The 23554-nt window shown below is 39.0% G+C and overlaps 3 protein-coding genes across 10 annotated transcripts; 2 read left to right on the top strand and 1 right to left on the bottom strand.

The window, feature by feature from the left end:
- Positions 1-1028: 1028 nt before the first annotated feature.
- Positions 1029-4940, bottom strand: LOC101466944 (transcription elongation factor 1 homolog). The gene is made up of 3 exons (XM_004567838.6): positions 4810-4940; positions 4639-4709; positions 1029-2818 (listed from the first exon to the last, which is right to left on the bottom strand). The coding sequence occupies exons 1-3, from the start codon at positions 4923-4925 to the stop codon at positions 2754-2756; spliced, it is 252 nt and encodes an 83-aa protein (XP_004567895.1). The 5' UTR covers positions 4926-4940; the 3' UTR covers positions 1029-2753.
- On the top strand, positions 4887-10804 carry pld6 (phospholipase D family, member 6). 7 transcript variants are annotated; one of them, XM_076885037.1, is made up of 5 exons: positions 4915-5022; positions 6508-6618; positions 7124-7295; positions 7505-7734; positions 9870-10804. In XM_076885037.1, exons 2-5 carry the CDS (start codon positions 6609-6611, stop codon positions 10103-10105), a joined length of 648 nt encoding a protein of 215 aa, XP_076741152.1. In that variant the 5' UTR covers positions 4915-5022; positions 6508-6608; the 3' UTR covers positions 10106-10804. The 7 variants fall into 7 exon arrangements, with proteins under 7 accessions (XP_076741154.1, XP_076741152.1, XP_004567889.1 ...); XM_004567832.3 differs by lacking the exon at positions 4915-5022 and adding an exon at positions 5332-5459 and having other exon boundaries at positions 6474-6618; XM_076885038.1 differs by lacking the exon at positions 4915-5022 and adding an exon at positions 5332-5459 and having other exon boundaries at positions 6474-6622.
- A 1016-nt stretch (positions 10805-11820) lies between these two features.
- LOC101467244 (ras-related protein Rab-3D) lies at positions 11821-22256 on the top strand. 2 transcript variants are annotated; one of them, XM_076885036.1, is made up of 6 exons: positions 12013-12030; positions 12146-12315; positions 15083-15316; positions 17616-17734; positions 21127-21251; positions 21351-22256. In XM_076885036.1, the coding sequence occupies exons 3-6, from the start codon at positions 15083-15085 to the stop codon at positions 21536-21538; spliced, it is 666 nt and encodes a 221-aa protein (XP_076741151.1). In that variant the 5' UTR covers positions 12013-12030; positions 12146-12315; the 3' UTR covers positions 21539-22256. The 2 variants fall into 2 exon arrangements, with proteins under 2 accessions (XP_004567896.1, XP_076741151.1); XM_004567839.5 differs by having other exon boundaries at positions 11821-12315.
- Positions 22257-23554: the final 1298 nt, after the last annotated feature.

The following is a 23554-nucleotide window of genomic DNA, read 5'->3' as shown; positions in this document are numbered from 1 at the left end:
TCCTTTTTTTTCACATGGTAGTTTTAACCCCGATTTGTGGGTGGAGTGATTAACTATATTTTCTAATAATGGTTTCCTAAAATTAGCGGTGCCCATTGTGTATACACTTTTCTGTGGATGCTCTTAATGATATCATGTACCATAAATTATAAAAATCCTAAAATGATTTCTCCTGTGCAGTCTGCGACAGTGGTGAACTCCCTATGTTTGCTTCTGAGATGCTAATTGTAACCATTCATGTTACTAATTAACCTCATGAGCACTGGCGCGTTATTAATATTTATGCAGTGATTCTATGTAAAGCCTACGGTGTAGCATATGCAAGTTGCCGACGCCCTTTCCAGCATTTACATCTTTATACAAGTGTTTGGCGTTATGCCGTATGTACGGTGTGGATTAAACACGCGAGTATACGACCACTGTGAAACTGTGCAAAACACAAAACATGTTGCTGCTGTCCAATTCAAAAAAAATAAAATTTTTAATTTTCATCATTCTGTTGTCTTTGTACCATTTTTAATTAATACTGCCTTTCAAATTATTTCAAAGATAATAATTTGAAATTATAAGATGGCCTTGTAAATAAGTTTAATGTTTTTTAACAATGTGGGGAAACATCTTTCAATCATTCAACCTTTCAAGGAAGCAAATCTCTTCTAATTGTGCTTGTACACACACACACACACAGTCATGTCGGTTATCATTTTACATTTCTGTTATTCTGTTGGAATATTTTAATATCACATAAAATATATAAGGTGGCAAGCCTAATTACTTTAACAATTCTTAGTAAAAAACTAATTAAGTCATCTGTCTCTTTGTAGAGCCACCGATTGCCGTAAAAATGTTACAAAAAAATAATCACATTAATAAGCCAGACTTTAACAGGGTTGTGTGTTTTTTCTCATTAAGATCTGGACAATGTGGTGTATTTGGAGGCAAGCCCACACACACACACACATTCTTGCTTCCATAAATACTTATTAGCACCCCAAGTGTTTATGAACATGTGGGTGAAAATCCAAGAATTTCTTTTTGTAATATTTACTAAGCTACAGTAGCATGCTGTTTCTATAATTTACAGAGTATTTCTGCAAAACGAAACTGCTTCTTCCCATTAAACGGCAGACGTGAGATCAACAGGACAGGTAAGTCAGAAAACATAACATACTGCTTGGATTTGGAATTTTCATCAGATTTGTGGAGCGTAATAAAAAATGTAATAATGATGGGGTTACCCTTAAGTCTCTACCACAGGATCAAAATCAAACATATCCATTAAGTAAACATTAAACAAAACAGCTCTGATTCATGATACCCAAAACAGATGGCTGAGTAGGAGAGTGTCATAGAGCATAAACTACTGACTTCAAGGCATCGAAATACTGCACATTACTGCATATACATGCCCATTAAAAGAACATTTGTGCATCTTAAAATTATTTTATTTCATGAACATATAACCTAAAGACATCAGAAACAGAAACTGAATGGATTAAAAACATTTCAAAACTCATGAACTCAGCAGCTCAGCATGAATCTTGAACATCTTGTTCCTCTCTAGAGTGGAATGACCTAATGCTGTGACACAGATGTCTGAGTGACTGCATTATGACCAGAATCTGTAACATCATACTTAAATCTGAGTAATCATTATAGATTACACACACACACACATACACACAAAGCTCATGATTAGCTATTTCAGTGACATTTTCCAGCACTGCAGTTGGACTGAACAAACATCCGGCTCAGGATTCCTTGTACCAAGACTGTATAAATCATTAAAAAAACAAGACAATTTTTACTCTTCAACTAGATCGAGTTGCTTGTGTCAGACTTTGAAAAACTGTAGGAATAATACTCAAGAGTTGTCCATTTTAAAATCAACCTACTCACCATATTCATAGTTTCTTTCATGATACAAATATTCATATTAAAATATTCAAATGCTAAGATGTGAATATGTTCGCTTGCATAATCTTTGTATCTCTTAGATATCTCTAGCAGTTAGAAACTAAATACCTGGAAGCATTTTTTCAATGCAAAATACTTTATTTTAAAAGAATGGACCTAGATGATCACCAATAAGGTCCCCCAACCAACCACCCACCCAAAAAAGAAGCTGTATTTTTAAAACAGACAGCTCTGCTAAATGTGTAAAGATAAATCAGGCTACACTGCACAGAACAAATTATGTAATAAATCTCAAGAGTCAAAACTAGAGTTGTGAGCTGAAACCTTAAACAGAAAGGGGAGAACTCTTCACCACCTTTCTGACAGGTGTAGAGACAAAGCGCAACATGTCATACTCTGAAATCAGGCCTGCTAGAAGGAAAACAGCCGGCCTCACAATGTGCAATAAAATGTCTGTAGCTAGCTAAAATAGATTAGATTTTACTATCAGTTTAATTATTGTAGCATCCATGTCTAGTTAGCTGTTAGAAAGTTAATGCTAGGTATGTGTCGGCAACAGAGTACCCACAAATTTGACATTTGGATATTTTATTTATCAGTAGTTGCACATTTTCTCCCATTTCTGCTGCTGATTCAAGCTCAGTTTTTTGTTTGGCAGCTTATAAAGAGTTCAAGAACCTGCAAAGCGGCCATTGGGCAATTGACAGCTTTTTGTGAACAGGAACATATGACAAGCATGCATCAAGCAATGCAAAAAGAAAAAGAAAAAAAAAGGTTTTCCTCTTCAGTGTGGGTAGAATTTAACTGCGCTCTGTTTCTAACCATTTTCATGAGTTCTATTGATTGGCTGCTTCACAGGCGTCTATCCAATCACTATACACATCAACTGGCTCTGACAGATCTGAGGAAGAATGGATTAAGGATAAAAAAACGATGCTGTTGCTTAAAAATAAAAACATCCACAGACAGAGAATGAGGTGAACTTTAAAAATCAATACAAAGTTCCAGTTATTACAATGTGTTTGAGCAAATCGCATTCTGAAGCCAGGTTATTTATTGGAAGTAAAATAAACGAATTAACATTTTCCAAAGGTCTCCTGCCTTTCTAAGCTTGTACCACAACATTTTTATTACTCTGATAAAATTAAACAGTTCCTCATATTGGTCTCAGACTACACGGAGATGGAAAAATGACGTGAGCTGCTGTTGTTTAAAGTATAACAATATAGTTTGATTATATAACCTTTATTTAAAGTCAGCCTACCACCTCTTTTTTCCTGATAATTTAACCTTGTCTCCCAGCTGTCAACAACCAAGTATTTCAGTCATTTGATATCATTAAATTGCTCATATGACCTACAATTAAGCTCTCAAGATATCTGATTTAATCTATGTGGTTACTGTGGCCAAGTGAAAACAAGATAACGGTATTATTTTTTCCCAAAACAAATACTGATTTAGTTATGCACCAGTTAGTTTTTAGGTGGACTTACTACATAGTCAACCTGAGATAAGTTAGTTAGAAGCTATGGTCATATGCACGGTATATGAAAGAGACACTGTCTCATTTCAGTGATGTGGTGAGGCAATGAAGGCAAATGCTGATGTTGACATTTAAGGCAGGTTTCCTAAGACGAGCTATTAGTAAAACATATAGGGCCTCACAAAGAAAGAAAGAAAGAAATGACCAACAACCTGACCACCTGCATATGTATGACCAAGGTTTTAGCCTAATGCCACTCTATATTATTCAAAGAGGCAGTATACAACGAATTAAGCTCAATACAGCCAGAGTTTCTTTGCTTTAATGTGCTTGTCAAAGCCTATAACCCTAGATAACCACTGTTGTGATGCACGTTATAAACTTTCTCCATTAAGAGTGTTCTGCTTCAGGCTCTGTGGGCGCTCACATAAAATCATGTGGATTTTCTTCCACGTGAAATGATACCTGTGAGTGCCACCTACACTTCACAGATGTTATCAGATAATGACAATACAATGCTGTCTAAAAATCCACCAAGAACATAAAACATATAATAGTAAAGAACAAGACCGGTACAAAAGAAAAGGTCAGGAGATTATTCCTGCGGCAAATCTTGGGATTAATCGCACAGAGCGGTAAAACAAACACTTTAAATTAAGTTAATTACATAATAACCGCTTGAGCCTCAGTGCCTTTTTAACACTAAGCCACAACCTTCTAGGTAACTTGATGTGCACCTCCAGAGAAATGCAACTAAATGTCGGATCAACGCATACCACGATTACTTTGACGGGGTGCATGGTTGCAGTGCAGGGATAAAATGAGTTTCTGGTTACAACGTAAGCTAGGACGTAGATTTCCTGCAGAAGAATAAATCAATTTTAAGAATAATTGAACTTTACACCAAAACTCTAAAGATAACCTACTCTCAACCAGGTTGTGTGTTCAGCATAGGTTTTTATCAAGGTAAAACGAGATCACTTTTGTAACAAAGAAAACGCTGACTTTAAGCGCAACATAGCTCAACAAGCCATTAAACTGGTTTTATAGTACATCCCTATGAACTTCTTTAACCCCTGAATAATGTATGAGCTAATATTTTATTTTGTCAAACTACTTTTCCTCATATAAAAAATTAATTTAAATGTGCAAAGATAATAAAATAACAAGAAACTGCTCTGCCTTATATTTGCTTTGCTGCTATATGAGAAAGAGAGCTGCCACCTAAATAAGGATACAGGTAATGGGGGTCTGGAACTCCTCCAAGCAGACTGTACATGATATTATCCCAGTGTTTCTGCTTCTCTCCCTGTTGAAAGACAAAGCGAGAAGAAGCGTCAGAGACCACCAATCACCTAAGAAATCTACCTACGAACCATAGACCAGGTGTGTTTAGGTGGGCACTATACATTTTGACATCACATGACTTCTCGTGGTTGCAGAAAGGACATGTGAACTGAGTTTCCAGATCCCCCGTCATCTTCTTCTTTGGAGGAGGCTTTCTTTTGGATTTGCGACGACCCATTTTACACAAAGGGAATCGAGTCTGAGTGAAAGAAACAAAAAATCACACTGCTTCAACAAAGACGGCACGTACACTGGACCAACAGCACCATATATATGTGAGAATACTTGCTAAAAGAACAACACCAGCTGCTAGTTGCTGCTGGTGCCCCACACTGTTGTTAACAGGCTAACGTTAGCATGTTTGTTGTTGCTCTCTCGTGCAATACAAATCGTCTCGCGATAGAAAAAAATACTTAATGCTATATTCTATTTCATTATACCTCAACTATCCCCACATATTAAACACACAATGACCGGTAAACGTTATGTATTGATAGTTTACCTTTTCTTGTTGAAAACACACGCTACCGTTTTGCGGAAACGGCTTCCGTTGGCTCCAGCACCCGTAACTCTTCGCGTTACGTAATTGGAGAAGAGTGTGAGCGTCGTGGCCTGCTATTGGCTAGCTGACGTGTCTGTTAACTGCCTGATAGTGACGACAAAGATCTTGGCGCTGCCTATTCCCACGTGGTGGCGACAGAAGCTTGTTCAGGTTTGCCTTTGTTTTCTAAAGAAATAAAATAATATAAAATAAAATAAAAACCTCAGTTTTGCTGTTTTGACATGCTCCACATCTCGCAAGGCTAACATTGGTCAAATGTGCTTCGATTTCTAGTCAGCAACAGTAGCTCAACACTGTTAAGATGCTGGTTTGATTCGCTCAGTTCAGCTTGGTTAACCGATTCAGGGAGCTAATTTGCGTTCTACTGGTTAAAGCCGAAAACAAAGTGCAGTGAACAACAGTTTGTTTGGCATATTTGTCACACTTACATGTTTCAGATCATTTTTAAACTTCTTAGACAAAGATAACCAGAGTAAGGGTATAAAAGAACTGCAGTACTCTAATCAGGCTGAGATAATTCCTGTTGTTTCTTATTTGGCGCTCATGGGCATGTGGGTGTGTGTTTTGTGAATGACCCTTTATGAGATATTGTTTGTTTTATTGTTGTTATAATTATTTGTAATGTAACCTAGCACGTGACTGGAGGTGAAAATTAGCTTTATGCTAACTCTGATATAAAGTATCATAATGGCAACATTTATGTTAATATTGTACATCATTTATTTTCAAATAAAACCAATAGAGCATATAGTAAAATAACATTTTTAAATTATAATTTAATTTATTAAAGTGGGTAGTTATCTAAACCCCACCTGGCCCTGTGTGAAAAGAGCAATTGCCCCAAAGTCTAATAACTGTTTTTTTCACCCTTGGCATCAGAATTAGAATTCGAATTCAACTTTATTGTCATTGCACATGTCACAAGTACAAGGCAAAGAAATGCAATGAGGCGTTTGAGATAACTGGCAGTGAGACTTTAACTTTACTGTAGAGGAATTTTGGCCAGCTCTAAATTCAGCCAAACTGAAGGGTTTTAAAGCATAAACAGTCTAAGGTCATGTCAAAGCCTCTCGATTTCCTTTAAATCTGGACTTTGGGGGTTGACTTGCTGATATGTTTCAGATCATTGTCTTCCTGCATAACCTAATTGCAATTGAACTTCAGGGCATGAACTGATGGCCAGTTCATTCTTCTTCAGGATTTTCTGGTAAAGAGGAGAATTAATGGTTCAATCAATTACTGCAAGTCATCTAAATCCTGAAGCACCAAAGCAACTCAAACCACCACTCTACCACCACCATGTTTGACTGTAGGTATGATGTTATTTTTAATGAACTGCTGTGTTATATTTACATCAGATGTAACAGGACCCAAACTGTTGTCTCATACAGAACATTTTCCCAAAAGTCTTTGAGATAATCAAGATCTCTTTGGCAAATATGAACAAGCCTTTGTGTTCAAGCTACATGTGTTAAATGTATGATTTGTGGTGCGTTATTTTAACAGCGTTCATAGAGGTTTCCTACAGAGTTGAAGATGTTCTGTATTTAAAAAAAACAAAAAAAACATTGTGGAGCTACAAACATTGCACTACTGATCTAATGAAGGGTGAGACGAGAAAATAAGAAAAGGTTGTTTATAAGGGCGTGAATCCTCAGAACTGATAAGCTGGAGTCCTCCACAATTCAGCTTGTTTTCTGTTTTCTATCTGTTAAAGAATCTACATTAAAACACGTTATGATCATGCATGAGGACAAGGATGTTTTCATTATGCTACACATTTGATTCTTAAAGTTATTTTCTTTACATGGTAGCAATGTGGACAGTAAAGGTGGTCAGCCTGGGAGTGGTGGCCCTCTCCCTCAGTCTGGAGCTGCTCTTTTGGCTCTTCAGTCGTCGCCGATCTGAACGAATCACCAATAAGGTCCTCTTCTTCCCCTCAGAGGTGGCTTGTGTGGAGCACATCTTCTCTCCCACGTTACCTCAGTAAGTGGAACATCAGTGAAACTTGAAGTAATTATTGTTTTCCTATATCGCTGCCAAAGATGTTACAATGTCTATTAACTTCACCTCTTTTTAAAATCATTTTTCAACTACTCAAGTATTTTTTTCACATGAAATGAACCCTGAAAGCTAAACTTTACTTAAGTGGTCATGAATTATGACAGGTGATCTTTTGTTTTCTGCTCTTCCAGCTCCCATGTCTGCTCATTGCCTCATGGTGTAGACACCTCTTTCTCTCGTCTTCTCCGCTACATCCTGTCTGCTTGCTCTTCTCTGGACTTGTGTCTTTTTTCTTTTTCCAACATGGATCTGAGTAGGGCTGTACTACTGCTGCATAGCAGGGGCGTAACCATCCGAGTCCTCACTGACAAGGTCTACTCGGCCATCAGTGGCTCCCAGATCGGCGTCCTCCGCAAAGCCGGTAAGGGAGGAGATTTTTTTTTTTATATATATATATATATGAAATGTTTTGGAAGCATACATATATATTGTAACTTGAGTCAGTGTGTGACTCAGGGTGCTATTGTTGCAAAGTGTCTCATAAATCTCACACAGGCCACTGAGACATACTGTATGTAGTCCTTTGGGTGGTGTTATTGGTTAAAAAAAACAGTCACACTAACCTCTGAGATCATTATTATAGATACGAGAAGGATGACTCAGGTCCTGCTCAAGAAATGCTGCTCAGTTTATGTTCTTTGACTTTAAGTGTCATTGTTACTATCACTGGGTTCCTTAGTTGTGATTAGAGAGAGATAAAAGGAGCTGTCTGTGTGAATGGAGGTTGCCGCTACAAGCCCTCCTATGAGTCAGACTAATCATTCTCTGAAAGATTTTGTGTCACGTGTCTGACTCATGCTGTCTCACTTTCTCTGCAGCCCTCTCTGCATTTAATAGATTACTCCAACCATATATCAGCCTCTGGAAACATAGATCAACAATATCCCTTTTACTGCTGAACTTTGGGTCCTGTCGTCAGTAAGCTAGAACCCCCCCCCCCCCACACACACACACACACACACACACACACACCCACACACACAATTATTTCCAAAAACCAATCAGCAAAACCTTTCCATTTTTGATTTGTCTGCCCTAATAAGTCTGAGCCGTCTTTGCAGCTTTTTGCACTTAGCTAACTAACTATATATCACACCTATATTTGATTGAGTCTGTCCCTTTTCTTCTGTTTCTGTCCCTTATGCACTCTCGCTCATACTCTTTGAACTATTATATTAGCTGTACATCCACCGGTGAAAATGACACCATCTTCACCAGTGTATTTTATTTTCCAACTGCAGGGCACTGGAGATCTTTGTGGTTCTTTAATGAGACACTCAACTTTAATACAATGTAACCCTTTTTATTTTTTTTTATTTTTTTTGCAAGACAGAAGCTTTAAGTAAGAATTAAGTAAGTGCAAAACTGGCAGCCAGACAGCAAAGTGTGTCTCTTCAGAGAGAAAGTGTGTGTGTTTTTGTGTGCATGTGTGTATTGACTGCAAATCACACGAAAACCACTTTGGCACAAAGAACAGTCAACGTCTCTTTTCTTCTTATTATATTTCATCATTATCTTGTGGAGCTTCTTGAACCGCTGTACATAAATAAAGCACAGGGGTAAAGGTTATCATCACTTAAGATAGTCAAGAGTTCATTTGTTAAACATTTTAACAAGGATGATAAAACAGATTCTGAAAAAGATCTTGTCTTTCTTCGGTTTGCTAAAAAGCCATTTCTGGTAATGTGGGTTTTTTTAAGAGGCATGCACTTGCCAAATTCAAGAGAAGATTTGCATGACTAATCTGTGAGAGTAATCTGCAGGCCAATCTAAAAATTAGCAGTCTGCCGGGTAATGCATACTGAGATCCAACATCCTCCTTATGATCATTTCCGTACAAAACAACTGAAGAACAGAGAAACACTTAATGCATTAAAAAAACTCGGTCTCAGTGCTGTAGTTTAGATCAGAATGTTTTACATTTTTTACTTTATATTGCCTGTTTAAAACCCACAAGTTCACTGTGTTGCAGTGCATATGAGTTAATGTTAGACTTTCAGATGCACATAACAGTCACATTTACAAAAAATATACAGATATATATATAACATGCAAAGACTGTATATATATTTTTTTATATTCCAAGAAAAGGTAACCATAATGGAAATAAGTAGTGAGTGTCCTAAATATTTCATGAGAGGCTGATGTGGTGTTAGGTAATCCTATATGTGGTCAAAGCGCGCAGGTTTTAATGCGGTTACATTTCGTCTGCTTACAATACCTTTGTATTTTACAGGTCCTCTGGGTCCTCAGTTTTCCACACCATCCATTTAGAAACACATATGTAACAGTCTTTCAATCTTTAAAGGTGTAGCACTAAAGAGATCGTTACATACATACTGTACTTTTAAAAACCACCATTTTCCCTTTTGAGGCGCATTGAATTTTTGTGCAGAATTTCACAGTAAGTAGATGAAGGGAAACAAGCGCTGTATACTGTAAGGCATTAAAGAGTTTCCCTTCCTTCCTCCTGCCTATCCACCCTCTGCTCCCTAGGGATCTGCGTGCGGTGCGATGTGAGCGCCGTCCACATGCATCACAAGTTTGCAGTGGTGGATGGCCGCACGCTCATCACCGGCTCCCTCAACTGGACGCTGACAGCAGTGCAGAGCAACATGGAGAACATCATCATCACCGAGGAGCCCGACCTGGTTCAGCCTTTCGTCAAGGAGTTCTGCAGGCTATGGGGGCTCAATGATTCGGCCCAGTACCTCAGTTCATTGACTGATTAGCTATGATGAATACTGAGTGAGGATTCAAAAAAAAAAGTGGCCTTTTCTTTTTTTTCCAGAGGCTATGTTTAGGTTTCGAGAGACTTCATTCATGTTAATGTAACAGCATTACTGTGTGTAGATAACAGAAGTATTAAAAGTTAGATTTTTTTATGCTTATGACTCATAACACTGTTATGTGATTTAGCTGGCTAAGTGTGAAGTTAAAGGTTTTGTGGTTTTAGATGAAAACAAAGCCTTTGAGGTGCTAACTGCTTGACTGGCCTGCTGTTGTTCCACTGCTTTTCACAACCCTGCAACATTAACGCATTTAGGTTCTACAATGTTTTTTCTTTGTGTGTATTCCTCTGTTTTAGGATCTGAATACTTGTTTTTCGTTTGTTATTCTACTTTATATATTCAGTGTTGTTTTTATAGGTTTTGTCACAGGTTGACAAAAGTTATTAATAAAATTAGCTTTTTTAGGATCTTAGATTATCAAGCTGACGTCGTTTCTCATTTAAACAATAATATTAATAGGTGGTTCATTCCATGGAAGTAAAGAGAAAATCTATAATATAGATTGTGTTTAATGTCCTTTGTCAAATCTACATACAGTTCTTTGTTTATAGCGTAAATAAGAGTTGTTTATTATAGTTTGTTATTGCAGGCAAACGCCAATAAAACCTGAATAAAAGTCTTTGTTTGTTGTAAAAATGATCCTGTAGGTGTAGGGTTCTTCCTTTCTGACATGATTCACTTCATTTCATTTCACCTGAAGCGTTTTGTAGCAGTAATATCACTTGAGATTTCCCAACGAGTGAAGATAATCGGGTCGGGACATGATTAATGTGCCCTGGTGTGCATGACTACTTGCTCATAGTCAGGCTGATGCATGTAAATAAAGACCACAGCTGGTTTGTGTGACCTAACACTTGAAGTGTTTTAGAAGGTTATATTTTGAAGTGCAGTTTTGTAAATGGTAAGAGAAAAAGCTACTTTTCCTTTATTCACACAAGGGTTCGCCACAGCTGGTAGCTCCACAAAATCAGACAATTTTATTTACCGTGTCGGTGTCCAGTAAACCTGGGAGCTCATGAGATTTGGATGCCTAACTGTTGCACAAGTCAACACATTATTTAGCTGCCCTGGGAATTTTGTTTATTTGTTTTTCTAGTTTTTTTATTTTTTACTTTCTGTTTGTTTTATCGGAAGGCTTAGTATTGAAAGTGCGTCCACCAGCAGGTGAGGCAACAGAATACCGGAAATTTAGCAATAACCTTCAAAATAAACCAGTATAAACTCGTTTTTTGACCATCGAGAACTGATCGTACACTCAAAAGAAAAAGTAAAATAATTGTGCCCCAAATTCTGCTTTTAACTATTTTAATTACATGTAAATTTTTCGTGTAATGCGTTATATAAGTGCAATGTAAAAGTTTAGGTTTAATGGAACCTGATTAAATGAAATTTACTTGAATGGTATACCAAGCCCATTTTCCTTCACGATTTCCTTAATTTCTTTAATTATTTGAATAAATGTTCGCTTGATTTTGAATGTTTCAGTTGCATTTGACTCAAAATGATTCCTTCGTGTTTACCGAGTTTGAAAAATCTCTTCGTCTTTTTTTTCTTTGCACAAGATGGCCAAGTAATGAGAAAACAGTACCGGTATCAAGGAGCACGGCTTGTTGCTTAGCTACACTGCTCAGCTCATTATGAAATGGAGTTCGAAGATTTTCTCAACACCTTCAGCTCTCCCTCAACTTATTTATTAGTTTCCTTCGGTTGCCATCAGTGGGTGCAGATTGCCTACTATATAAAACCCCGCGATGAACAAATTGTTATCCTTTATTAATTTACATAGAAATGCAGAGGGTGAGCCAACTTTGTCTGAAAACTCCTGGAAACAAATACACCCAACTGCCAGAAATTTGCACTCAGATGTATGTTACCCTAAAACGTCAGCTTTCTTTTGTAATGTTTATTTTGAAAGTTTATACCGGAAGTGCGTGATTCATATTGGGCATGACTTGACAAGTTGCGTGTTGGACGTCCCAGTGATAGATATGCACATGCATAGTGTGGAGATCCGGGACAGGAACACCTGAGCAGGAGAGCCCGACAGACAGCAACAGCTGCAGCAGCCAGCACACACTCATCGACTTTCAGGTAGACGTGTGAACACTTCGGGAGGGAGAGAGGAGACAGACCCATAAACAACACCCGAGGTAATTTGCATTCAGTCACAGTTGTATGCAAAGGCAGACGGGGGCTGTTAAATGTCATCAGGTTTGTAGCTGAGCTGCCGTATGGTAAGGCGGTGTAGGCAACTTAGACTCTTAGTTAGTTAAAGGCTACAAGTGTCATCGGTGGCTTCAGAATATGAACTTTGTTCGTGGTTAATCGGGCTAATTTGTACACAGATATTTGGATTCGGTGTCAACAAGTGGGGCAATGAAGTGTCCCGTGAAACAGCTGCTCTCGTGCACTGCATTGACTGACTAAAGCAGTTACAAACCAGGCGTCAGATGCTCTGAAGTCAAATATTGAATGTGCATTAATGAGAGTTGACATGTTTTCCCAAGCTAAAGTAAATACACGACCCTACACACACACACACACATACTTCAGTGTGTGCCAGGTACTTTCATGCTGATGTAGGCGCATGCGCGGATATTGATGTTCTGCTGAGTGTGTACAGCAGCATGCCGCTCAGCCCCTCTTTTATGATCTTGGAAGCTGTAATGCTGAGCTGGTCTCCAGAGACTTCTCAGCAGCCAAGGAGGAGCAGGACTCAACCCCTGAGAGAAGAGGAGGGGGGTGGGGGTGGAGGAGAAAGAGAGGGAGAAGGGGGGGTAGATAGATGAATGTAGATGGATTGATGCCGAGTGATGGAGGAAGGAGAGAGTTAAGAGTGGGAGGGAAGCTGGCTGGCCGGATGATGACAGGAGGGATGCATAGATGGATGAATATGTGAGGAGAGAAGGAAGATAAATGAGAGTAAGGAGTGTGTTTGTGTGTGCATGTAAGTAGTAGTGTCACTGGGTGAATGAATGACCAGATGGGTGATAGATAAAATACACAAGCGGGGGAGAATCTATTGCCCCCTTCCCACCGCTCAGTCTCTACCGATCCTATACGTTTTTAACATGTGTTCTTGTGACAAATGGATGGAGAGAGCAGGAGGTGACCGGTCCAGGGAAGAAAAAGAGTAAGGAGCACGCCCTGGCTGTGATTCATAGCACAGTGATAAGCGCTAAGAGGAATCAGGGAGGAAGACGGACCATTTTTAAAATAACACTTCCATTTACCAACATCAGCATCTGCTCAGCTCTTAGTGTGGATGGATTTCAGACGTCTGAGTGTTAACCTGAATTCTCAAATAGCTGATATTTATCACTGTGACACCACAGCTGATATACTGGTAATCCTGGATTTTGCGAAAGCCAGTGCTATTCTTAACTTTAGTATTCCCCCTCCTTTTTTGTTTTCAGTTGCCATCTTTTGTTTTTTAATTCAAACAAACATTAAACCTCCAATATTAACATTTAAGAGAAACTAACATGAGCTCATACATTAGCTAATCATCTAACATTGAAAGGATTAACCAGTACATTTGACTATGTTCAATTATAGGAATGTATCTGCATTGCCTTTGTCTAAAAATTCCTTATTTAAAATTTATTTGCAATGGGCATTTGATTGTGTAGATGACGTGTCTGACATCGGCATCGACGTTCCCTACCATGGTCACATGTTCCTGTCTTTGCTATAAGACATCATTGCGCAATATATTGAGATTACTGGCAAGTCAGACTCTGTTAGATTATTTTTGTATGCATTAAAGCCAAGCAGTTATGTGACTGATTAAAAACAGGAACTAGTAGATACTATCCTGTTTCTTCCTGTACATGTATGCATTTACCAGCAGTTGACCCAGTGCAGCACCCTGAGCCTGCAATTATGTAATTGTCCTTAACTGCCTTACAGCCACACCTATTCTGTGTTGTTCTTGTACTTGTGTTATTTTTGTGTGGCAGTTGAACAGGTGTAAGGTACACCTGTTCAATTGCTCATTAATGCAAATATCTAATCAACCAATCGCATGGCAACTCAGTACGTTTAGGCATATAGACGTGATCAAGATGAGCTGCTGCGGTGCATGGCATGCATTGCAATTGGGAAGAAAGGTGACTTTAAATGTTGCATTACTGCTGGTGCCAGATGAGCTGGTCTGAGCATCTCAGAAACTGCTGATCTACTGGGACTGCACAGCCATGTCTAGGGTTTACTTAGATTGGCCACTCCTGTCAGCCAAGAACAGGAAAAATGAGGGTATAGTTCACCCGGGTTTGCCAAAATTGGAAAGTAGAAGATTGGAAAAAAAAAAAAAGTTGCCTGGCCTGATGAGTCACAGCAGAAATCGATTGCAAGATCAGCATGGATCCATCTTACCTTATAGCAGTTCAGGCTGGTGGTGCTGTGATGGTGTGGGGGATATTTTCTTGGCACACTTTGAGCTCTTAGTCACAACTGAGCATTGTTTAAAGACCACAGCCTATCTCAGTATTGTTGTCGACCACGTCTATCCCTTTATGACCATCGTGTACCCATCTTCTGATGAAATATTTCCAGCACCTTGTTGAATCTGTGCAAAAAAGAATTAAGGGAATTCTAAAGGCAAAAATTGGTCCAACCCATTGTTGGCATGGCATACCTAATAAAGTGGTCAGTGAGTATATGTAGGATTACCAGCCACAGGTAACTGGCAGAACTTGTCCCTTTTTAGGCATTTTAAGGGACAGCAATCAACAACAGACACTACAGAAAACCAAAATGTACACACACAACCACTACAAATTGCTGCAAACAATATTTAATACAAGAACCACAAAAGACAACATTTATCAACAACAACAAAAAAGAAAGATGCTTTATAGCCCATCTCAGTGATCACACATGTGCCTCTCCTTTTTGTCTGTCGTCATTTGATAGATGGCTTTAGCCAGAGATCCAGGAGCGGCTCACGAGCAGAGAGATCCAGCCGACCAAAACTTTGACTACATGTTCAAGCTGCTGATCATCGGCAACAGCAGCGTGGGAAAGACCTCATTCCTCTTCCGATATGCAGATGACTCATTCACTTCAGCGTTTGTCAGCACGGTGGGCATCGACTTCAAAGTCAAGACCATCTACAGGAACAACAAGCGGGTCAAGCTACAGATCTGGGTGAGATTGGGCATGAGATAGAGCCTCTGCACTGCGAGGTAGTATTTTTAAGAAGTCCTTAGGATCGAAAACCCCCTAAACCCTCTAAGCAAAGGATTTATTTTCTCTCATCCGCTGTTTTTTTTTTTCTTTATTTCTTTCTTTTGTACTTCTTTACCTGGTATTTGACCTCCATTAACAGGGCAAGAGGAGAGGCGATTTAGGCCACTGGGAGCACAATAGCAGCTTATACACTAGTGTAATTATGTCTTCAGTCCTCATGATTAAAATAATAGTTTGTGGCGTTTTGCTGAAGTACTAACCAAGACGTTTTTTTTTTTTAATCTGAAGACGTGGAATAATAGACACTAATTTTACTTCGGGGGGGTTTCCAACCAAAGAAAAACACCTGTTTTTTCTTCCTGCTTTCAAACTGTTTGTCACCACATGCACATAGTTATAATGATTAGGGCAAGAACAAGGTTTGTTGACTCACTGAAAGATGTTTATTCATTGCAGCAGCCAAGAACTAAAAGCTCACTGGCAGTGTTGCAGTTTGACCAAATGTAATCTCAATCAAGCTGTCACACAAAACCTATCCGTTTTTTGTTGTTCTTGTTTTAACTACTCTGACTGTGATAGATGTCTGGGATGCTCCTAGAGGCACTTAATGTAGAGGTAGCTCCATTTGAACATAACTGAGATCTTAAAAGTCCCTAATAATTTCCACTTGAATGCTCAGGAAGATTTTTACTCCGGTCTCCCCACACCGGAGTAAAAATCTACTGTACAGAGAACAGCTTTGACACACAATATATCAACAAAATTGACTATAAAATGCTCCAGTCTCTTTAAAGTCGGAGTGGTAATTTATGTGGGGTCGTTACCTGTGGCAAAGAGGTTTTAAAATACATCTTCAATCAAAGGAGGGGCCAAATGAATAGAGCTTTTCAAAGTCTTGTTACACAACATGGAGTGTTTATCCTCTTCCCATTCCCTGATTTGCCCTCTTACATGCTGCAGCCTGTCATGGATGTGAACTAATTTCTCACTCTCTGGAGTTAATAACAGTTGATGTTTAACATTGTCCCCAGACGGCGGGGTTCATGAAAGATGCATGGGTTTGAGCTGCAGGAGCCGAATGTGCTTACCGCGCAGACTGACACCCAGGACAGATCTATTACTGAATGTTAGCGGAAGGCGAGGACTCACCCACAGTACTCCTGTTAGATGAAAGTAATGCATCTTTTTTGAAGTTAATGTATTCAGCGGGCCGTGCCTTCTCGGCTGCGCTTTACAATGATCCAGCTGCACACTTTCACACAAGGAAGGTGCCAAGTGAAATGATGAACCAGTAGTATAAAAGATAACCATATTAAAATTCAGATAAATAACAGTAAAAGTTTTATTACCGATGCATTAACAAGCAAGCAGATTTTTAACGTCCCAGCTGGTTGACTTGAGGTTTTATATTCAGGAAAGACACGCAGTATATTGGTTGTGAAAATGTTTTGTTATGAGCCCTTCACTTTAGAATCGGGGTTATTGGCTGCTGAGGGACTTAATGGGATTTCTTAGGACCATTAAAATAAGCGCAGCTACATGTGACATAAATTGTAGGTTGCTGACAAGCCCAGGAATGTGTACAATTAGAGTCAGTGGTGTTAATGAGGTCCATAGCAGCTACTGGCATCACATTACATGGGAGAAAGTTTAAAGAAGTTAGTTTCAAAGTCTTAGTTTTCTTACTGCAGTTTCAAAGAATCCACAGGAGTGTTACATTTGTTACTTTAAGGTTTTTCCCAAGGCAACATGAAGAGGAAAAATACCATCTGGAGATGTAGGCAAGACCTGAGAGTGTGTCCTAGTGTGCTTCCAGGGTGTGGCAGCATCAACATTTTAAAAGGGAGGGGTTATTCTATTCTAAGAAAGTTCATGATTGACCTTTGCTTTTGGTAAATGGTAAATGGCCTGTAGTTGTATAGCGCTTTACTTAGTCCCTATGGACCCCCAAAGTGCTTTACACTACATTCAGTCATCCAGCCATTCACACACACATTCACACACTGGTGATGGCAAGCTACATTTTCTGCAGAGTTAACCATTCGTTTACTTTTGCTCCCCTGTCATGTTTTCATTTTGCAAACAACTTTCAGTGTTTTAAGTGGGGTTTTTTTAAGCTTTCATGTTGCTTTTGAGAAATTTGTTGCATGTGGTGAAATTGAATTTCAGTAGGGTTGTTGTTTCTTCATTTTTTTGTGTGATTTCTGGAGTTGGGCCAGTAAAAATAATTCATCCACCATTCAATGTGTGTTTACAGGACACAGCTGGGCAGGAGCGCTACCGGACTATCACCACAGCTTACTACAGAGGAGCCATGGGATTTCTGCTCATGTACGATATCACGAGCCAGGAGTCGTTCTGTGCTGTTCAGGACTGGTGGGTAGATGAAGCATATAATTAATGCAGAATAGGCATGTGTGTTTTCCAGTGGCTGAAGGCATTTTTCCAAGGCATGTGTTTTTTGGGGGGGGGTTTTCACTGGTCTAAAAAGTGATACCTGCACAGAAGTGCCTTAAACTTGCTTTCTTTCTAATGGCTAGCAGAGGTGACACTTTGGTTGCAAAAAAACGCTGTGGTTGTGTTGAGGTTTTACAGACCCGTGAACACCAGCCACGTCTAGGCCTCAGTCACACAGGCCTAGGGACCAGTTCACGACCATCTGGCAACCAGCAATGGTGAAGAAAAATGGGATATTCCCTGGTTGTGAGTGGTTTCTGAATGTGATGGCAGTGACAGGGAAAATGTTAATTCATCCCACTCATGCTGCGCTACAGACTGGTCAGTAACCCCCATGGCAACTAGCTGTTGCTAGGGAAAATGTTTATTCCTCAATTAGTAAAATCTCCTTGCTTTGGTTGCTGAAATTTTGCTGCAGTCTTAGTTTTAATGCAAGTGGCAGATTTGTCTACAAAGCCTGTCCAGCTATCCTCTAGGGAAACTGAAAAGTGCAACATGAACCAGAATTGAAGACCCGTTTGCCTTCAAAGTAAAAGATTTGTTCTTCTAGAAACATGCTGGCTGCAGAGCAGAGACACAACCTCTACTTTGACGTTGGGCTGGTAGACAAACACGAAAAACTACAGGAAAAAAAAAAAACAACGATAACTAGGTGGTTTTTGGTGCAGCACTTTCTTTGTATCTGATTCCTTCCAGCCAGCAAATTCCATGAATCATTGCCAAGCAGTTAAGGAATACACATTTTTCCCTAACAAGTGGTTGCAGACAACTCTTGAGCAATGTGTGCATGACGACACGAAAGAAACCTCAATAGAAATTTGTGGGCAAATGGCCCATGGTTTCCTTACTTTGTGACTTCAGTAAGCTCTTTCCTGAGGAGTGTATGGTCTCAGTCACTACTTTTAAGTCCTTTTGAATTTAGTGAATTTCATTATATTAATGACGGCCCTCATTAAGGTCCACAAGGACAAAAAAACACAATATGCTTTAGGGCATCCACTGTGTAGATGTGCAGGTGTGTCCATAGGCTCTGCAGTTAGATCTGTCTTTTGATCGTGACATTTAGTTTAAAAGGCTGTGATGGTGAAAACATCAGAAAGGGAACTTTTCAATGTCGCCATGGATACATTCATCTTATCATTTTCTTCAACTGTTTGTTGTTTTTTTTGGATCACTTGGAGAAAATTAAAAAAAGCAGCACTCTTGTTCACAAGAATAGATGCTGCATTAAAAAATTGGATATAACAATGTGTTTAATTAAAGAAAATACACTTAATGTTCCACTGTATAACCTGTAGAAACAAAAGGACAGTATATCAATTGACACAACCAACAGTCCTCCTGAAAATGGACACCACGGGAAACATTAAAATATTAATTTAATCCATCAGTTACTGATCAGTGTATGTTTTCTAAGTACAATTTGAAAATCAACGCCCTTTAAATTAATATGGTGGAGTAAAAAGTCAACATTTGCCTCTAGAATTCTGGGGTGTGTGTGTGTGTGTGTGTGTGTGTGTGTGTGTGTGTGTGTGTGTGTGTGTGTGTGTGTGTGTGTGTGTGTGTGTGTTATAATTACTGTTACTTTATGTTATCATTACCAGTGCTCTAGTCGAAGACTTCAGATACAAAAGACTTGAAACACGACTTTCATCAAAAGTGAGAAAATGATATCAGGTGAAAGCTCTCAGTCTGTTTTCAATAATCAGATGCTTTTGCTTCAGACTTCTCTAAATCCCACTCTGAGCTTCTTCCAACGGTCTTCTTTTGCAAAAATCTGTAAATGCTGCTTCACTTTGTCAGCAAAGCTAATTGTGTTCGCAGCATCACCAATCAGGGGATGAGATCATGTGACATTCAAACAGGTTAAGTCTCATTTATCTTAATCCGGGTTGCCAGCTTGCACTACTTGGGCTCTTAGCTGACTTGACATGACAGCAGTGCACTGTTTTTAATGGATATTTCTGTTTATTTATTCATTTATATATTGCACTGACATTTTGTGTCATACAGTTTCAGTTTATTCAGTCTTTCATTTTGAATACTGCTTTCATCATTTGTGATGTTTCCACTTGCATCCTTAGGGATTTTATTCAGTGATTAATAACCTTTTCATTCTAATTAAAGTGAACTTACTGAACCTTCTTTGCACCTTCTTTGCATCTCATTTCATCCAGCAACAGCCAGTAGCTTCCATGAATCACTGCCGAGCAGTTAAGGAATACACATTTTTCCCTAGCAACCAGTGGTTGCAGACAACTCTTGACCAATGAATCCTCAGAAAAATCTGTGCGAAAATGGCTCTTGGTTCCCTTTGGTTTGCTTTGTAACTTCAGTAACCTCTGCCCTTAGGAGTGTATGGTTTCAAGTCCTTATAAATTCAGTGAATTTCATTATATTAATGACGGCCCTCATTAAGGTCCACGAGGACAAAAAAGGCACAGTATGCTTTGGGCATCCACTGTGTAGATGTGCAGGTGTGTCCATAGGTTTTGCAATTAGATCTGTCTTTTGACCATGATGTTTAGTTTACAAAGGCTATGATGTTGAAAACATTCAGTGCGCTTCAGAAAGGGAATTTCTCAGTGTCGCCATGGATACGTTCATCTTATGGCTTTTCTCTAAAAGACTGTTTTTGGGGGGGGTGGGGGGGTTCCGTCTTTGACCTGGAAACGATCAAAAAAATCAACACATATAGCAACAGGTTGACAATAATACTACAAATAATGTCAAAGGAGCATTATCATTCTGCTGTGTTATATTAAAGAAATGCAATGTTCCACTGCATAACCTGTAGAAATGAAAAGGAAACCAATCGATAGGCGCAATAAACAGTCCTCCTAATAACATACACATCCGGAAACGTTTGAATTTTGGACTCAAGTGAAAGCTCTCATTTGATGATCAAATCCTTTTAGCAAAAATCTCTTAATGCCACTTCCCTTTGTCAGCAGAGCCTATTGTGTTCACAGCAACACCAATGAGAAGACGAGATCATGTGACATTCAAACAGGTTTAGTCTCATTTGTCAGTGTGTTGATATTGTTATCATAATCCTGTTTGCCATCTTGCACTACTTGGTGTCTTAACTTCCTTATTTATTTGTCTATACAGTGTGCTATCATTTTGTGCCATGCATCTTCAGTGATCTCCTTCAGTGATTAATAACCTTTTCATTGCCATTAAAGTGAACTTGAATGCTAGAAATCAGAAGAGACTCAACTTTGGTTCATTGTTGTGATGGACTGAGGGTCTCTGTAGGTGATACAGTAGAGTTGTGAACATGGTTTGGATTTTTTGGTTTTTCTCAGGGCAACACAAATCAAGACTTACTCGTGGGACAACGCTCAGGTGGTGCTGGTGGCCAATAAGCTGGATTTGGAAGATGACAGGCAGGTGCCGACTGAAGATGGCAAAAGACTGGCCAAAGAGCTCGGTCAGTACGCGCTGGTGTTTATCAGCATGAAAACACGTGAACAAAACATTATTTAATAATCACTCATAAGCTCTTTATCTCTCTCTGCTCTCTCACCAGGCTTCCATTTCTTCGAGGCCAGTGCCAAAGATAACATCAACGTGAAGCAGGTCTTTGATAAGCTGGTGGACGTCATCTGCGAGAAGATGAACGAGAGCGTCAACGGTGATGCCAATCCGGCAACCAATCACAAGGGAGATGGCCTGAAGGACACACCCAACAGCAGTCGGGGTGGCTGTGCATGCTGATTACTGATTGTAAAACCTGATAAAACAGGTTTAATAATTAAATATAGGTGCCCACACTTACACAGATGACCAGAATTGCCCCTAAATCTTTCATTGTGATTGTACTCTACCAAATGTTACTGCAGTGCAATCATGGATGCCTGGCGTTCAGTTTCTTTCTTCTTTTTTTTTTATATTTCTTTTTGTTCCTGGTTTTCTTGACTCGGTGGTGATTCAAGGATCGTCTTTGTAATCCCAATGTAACTGTTACACTAAGATGCCAAAGAGCTCCACTGAGCAGCCTTTTCTCTTTATCGTTTCCTGTTCACACAGTGCAGTGAACAGCACCTGTTGCAGGTCAGGATGTGAAAGAAAGCCATGTGCCAGACTGAAATTGCATGGGGAATCACCCCGATTGACTTGTGTCATGCTACCCCCTAGTGGGCGTCGCACAAAACTGCATCACTGTGACTTCTGTTGAAATTGCCTGTTGTAAACCAAATGAGCAAGAAGGTACAGTACAAAGTCTAACATATTTGAAAGCTGAGATCACACACGCCTGATAGCCCTGCGTGAGTTCCAGTTAATAAACCACATTTTTTGTTGGATGTTTTATAGGAATATAATCATCTGTTGTGTTTAAGTAATGTATTTGTTTTTTCTTTTTATACATTTAATTATTAATGTTAGTCCAAAGTTAAAATAAAGTTGAAATTAAAAGAAAGGAATATGTATGTTATGTCTGTTGGCCTCATTTGTATGAAAACATTTCATGTATAGTTTTGTAATTTGTTTTTAAATGGATGAGTCATTGCTTGGAAAGACAGTTTTCTCCAGTGAATTATCAGAAAGGAGATAAAACACTGTGAGTGGCCGGCACACTTTTGTGTTACTGTGTTATAGACATTTAATTGGTGTAGTTTTGCTTAGGTGGCATTAGAACAAATTGCCCATAGGTGTGAATGTGAGCGCGAATGGATGGATGGTATTAGAACAAACACCTCTACCTGACAGAACACCTTTGGGCTGAATCATAGCACAGACTCCGGGCCGGACCTTCTCAGGGTTCACTTCTGGAAGAATGGTCAAAAATTCCCATAGATACACTAACTAACCCTTACGGAATTATATTAAGCCCTATGGATTAAGAATTGGATGTCACTCAAGTTCATATGCAGATGATCAAATACTTTTGGCAATATAGCGTATGTGCTTCAAAGGTAGCTTTTAATGCATGAAGGGTAAATTTTGCGCACTGATATTTTAAAGCTATTATACAAAAGAAATGTCATTTTGAGGGAGCCGGGAAGGAACCAGTGCTGAATCAGATTAAGTACTTCTTAATGATCCATGAAGTTAATAATAAAACATTCCCAGAAGTTTCCATGCAGTGTTGAAATCATTCACTAATCAATAGCACGACAAATCAATAAAGTCATAAATATTATCGTAAAAATGTTCCACGAGTAAACCAGTTATCGTTTATCATGACAGTTTTAATTGTTCAATGACATCACACTGGACTTCTGTGTTTTAATAGTGAACCTTTTACTTTGACCATGACCTGCATTGATTTGATCACCATGGTTTCTTTGATTGGACTGATCACCAAGAAAGATCTTATTGTGTAGAGCACAATTGTGATTGTGTGAGTCGTGTTTGTTATGAAAAACCTGGATGATTAATTGAATTTTAAATTAGTATTTTTTTCAGCCCTTGATGAGTTGCAAGAAAACAATGAAACCAGGAAGTTTTGGAAAACATGCTTCCCAGATACCCTTGTATAGGAGCTTGTGACTGAATTACGTCACCTGAGAAAATATCTCTTGTCAGATTAAATTGCTTTATATGATGTTGTTGTCTGATTTTTTTTGTCTTCGTGACATTTGGTCATAAAAACGTATCTCAATGTCATGGAAAGTTGTGAAATGTGATTGAAAATAACTTTGAACCCTGTGTGTGTGTGTGTGTGTGTGTGTGTGTGTGTGTGTGTGTGTGTGTGTGTGTGTGTCCTATGGTTGGCGTGTTGGTCATGGG

This window comes from Maylandia zebra, linkage group LG6, assembly GCF_041146795.1.
Source record: "Maylandia zebra isolate NMK-2024a linkage group LG6, Mzebra_GT3a, whole genome shotgun sequence".
Classification (NCBI taxonomy): domain Eukaryota; kingdom Metazoa; phylum Chordata; class Actinopteri; order Cichliformes; family Cichlidae; genus Maylandia; species Maylandia zebra.
This window is presented reverse-complemented; position numbering and strand designations above follow the sequence as displayed.

Coding starts and splice junctions, on each gene's coding strand:
- pld6 (XM_076885037.1), top strand. Junction 7,296..7,504: donor TTCTCTCCCACGTTACCTCA/GTAAGTGGAACA, acceptor CTGCTCTTCCAG/CTCCCATGTCTGCTCATTGC. Junction 7,735..9,869: donor CGGCGTCCTCCGCAAAGCCG/GTAAGGGAGGAG, acceptor TCTGCTCCCTAG/GGATCTGCGTGCGGTGCGAT.
- LOC101467244 (XM_004567839.5), top strand. CDS start 15,083: ATGGCTTTAGCCAGAGATCCAGGAGCGGCTCACGAGCAGAGAGATCCA. Junction 15,317..17,615: donor GGGTCAAGCTACAGATCTGG/GTGAGATTGGGC, acceptor GTGTGTTTACAG/GACACAGCTGGGCAGGAGCG. Junction 17,735..21,126: donor TTCTGTGCTGTTCAGGACTG/GTGGGTAGATGA, acceptor GGTTTTTCTCAG/GGCAACACAAATCAAGACTT.
- LOC101466944 (XM_004567838.6), bottom strand. CDS start 4,925: ATGGGTCGTCGCAAATCCAAAAGAAAGCCTCCTCCAAAGAAGAAGATG. Junction 4,710..4,809: donor AAGTCATGTGATGTCAAAAT/GTATAGTGCCCA, acceptor GTCTTTCAACAG/GGAGAGAAGCAGAAACACTG. Junction 2,819..4,638: donor GTTCCAGACCCCCATTACCT/GTATCCTTATTT, acceptor ATTCTTCCTCAG/ATCTGTCAGAGCCAGTTGAT.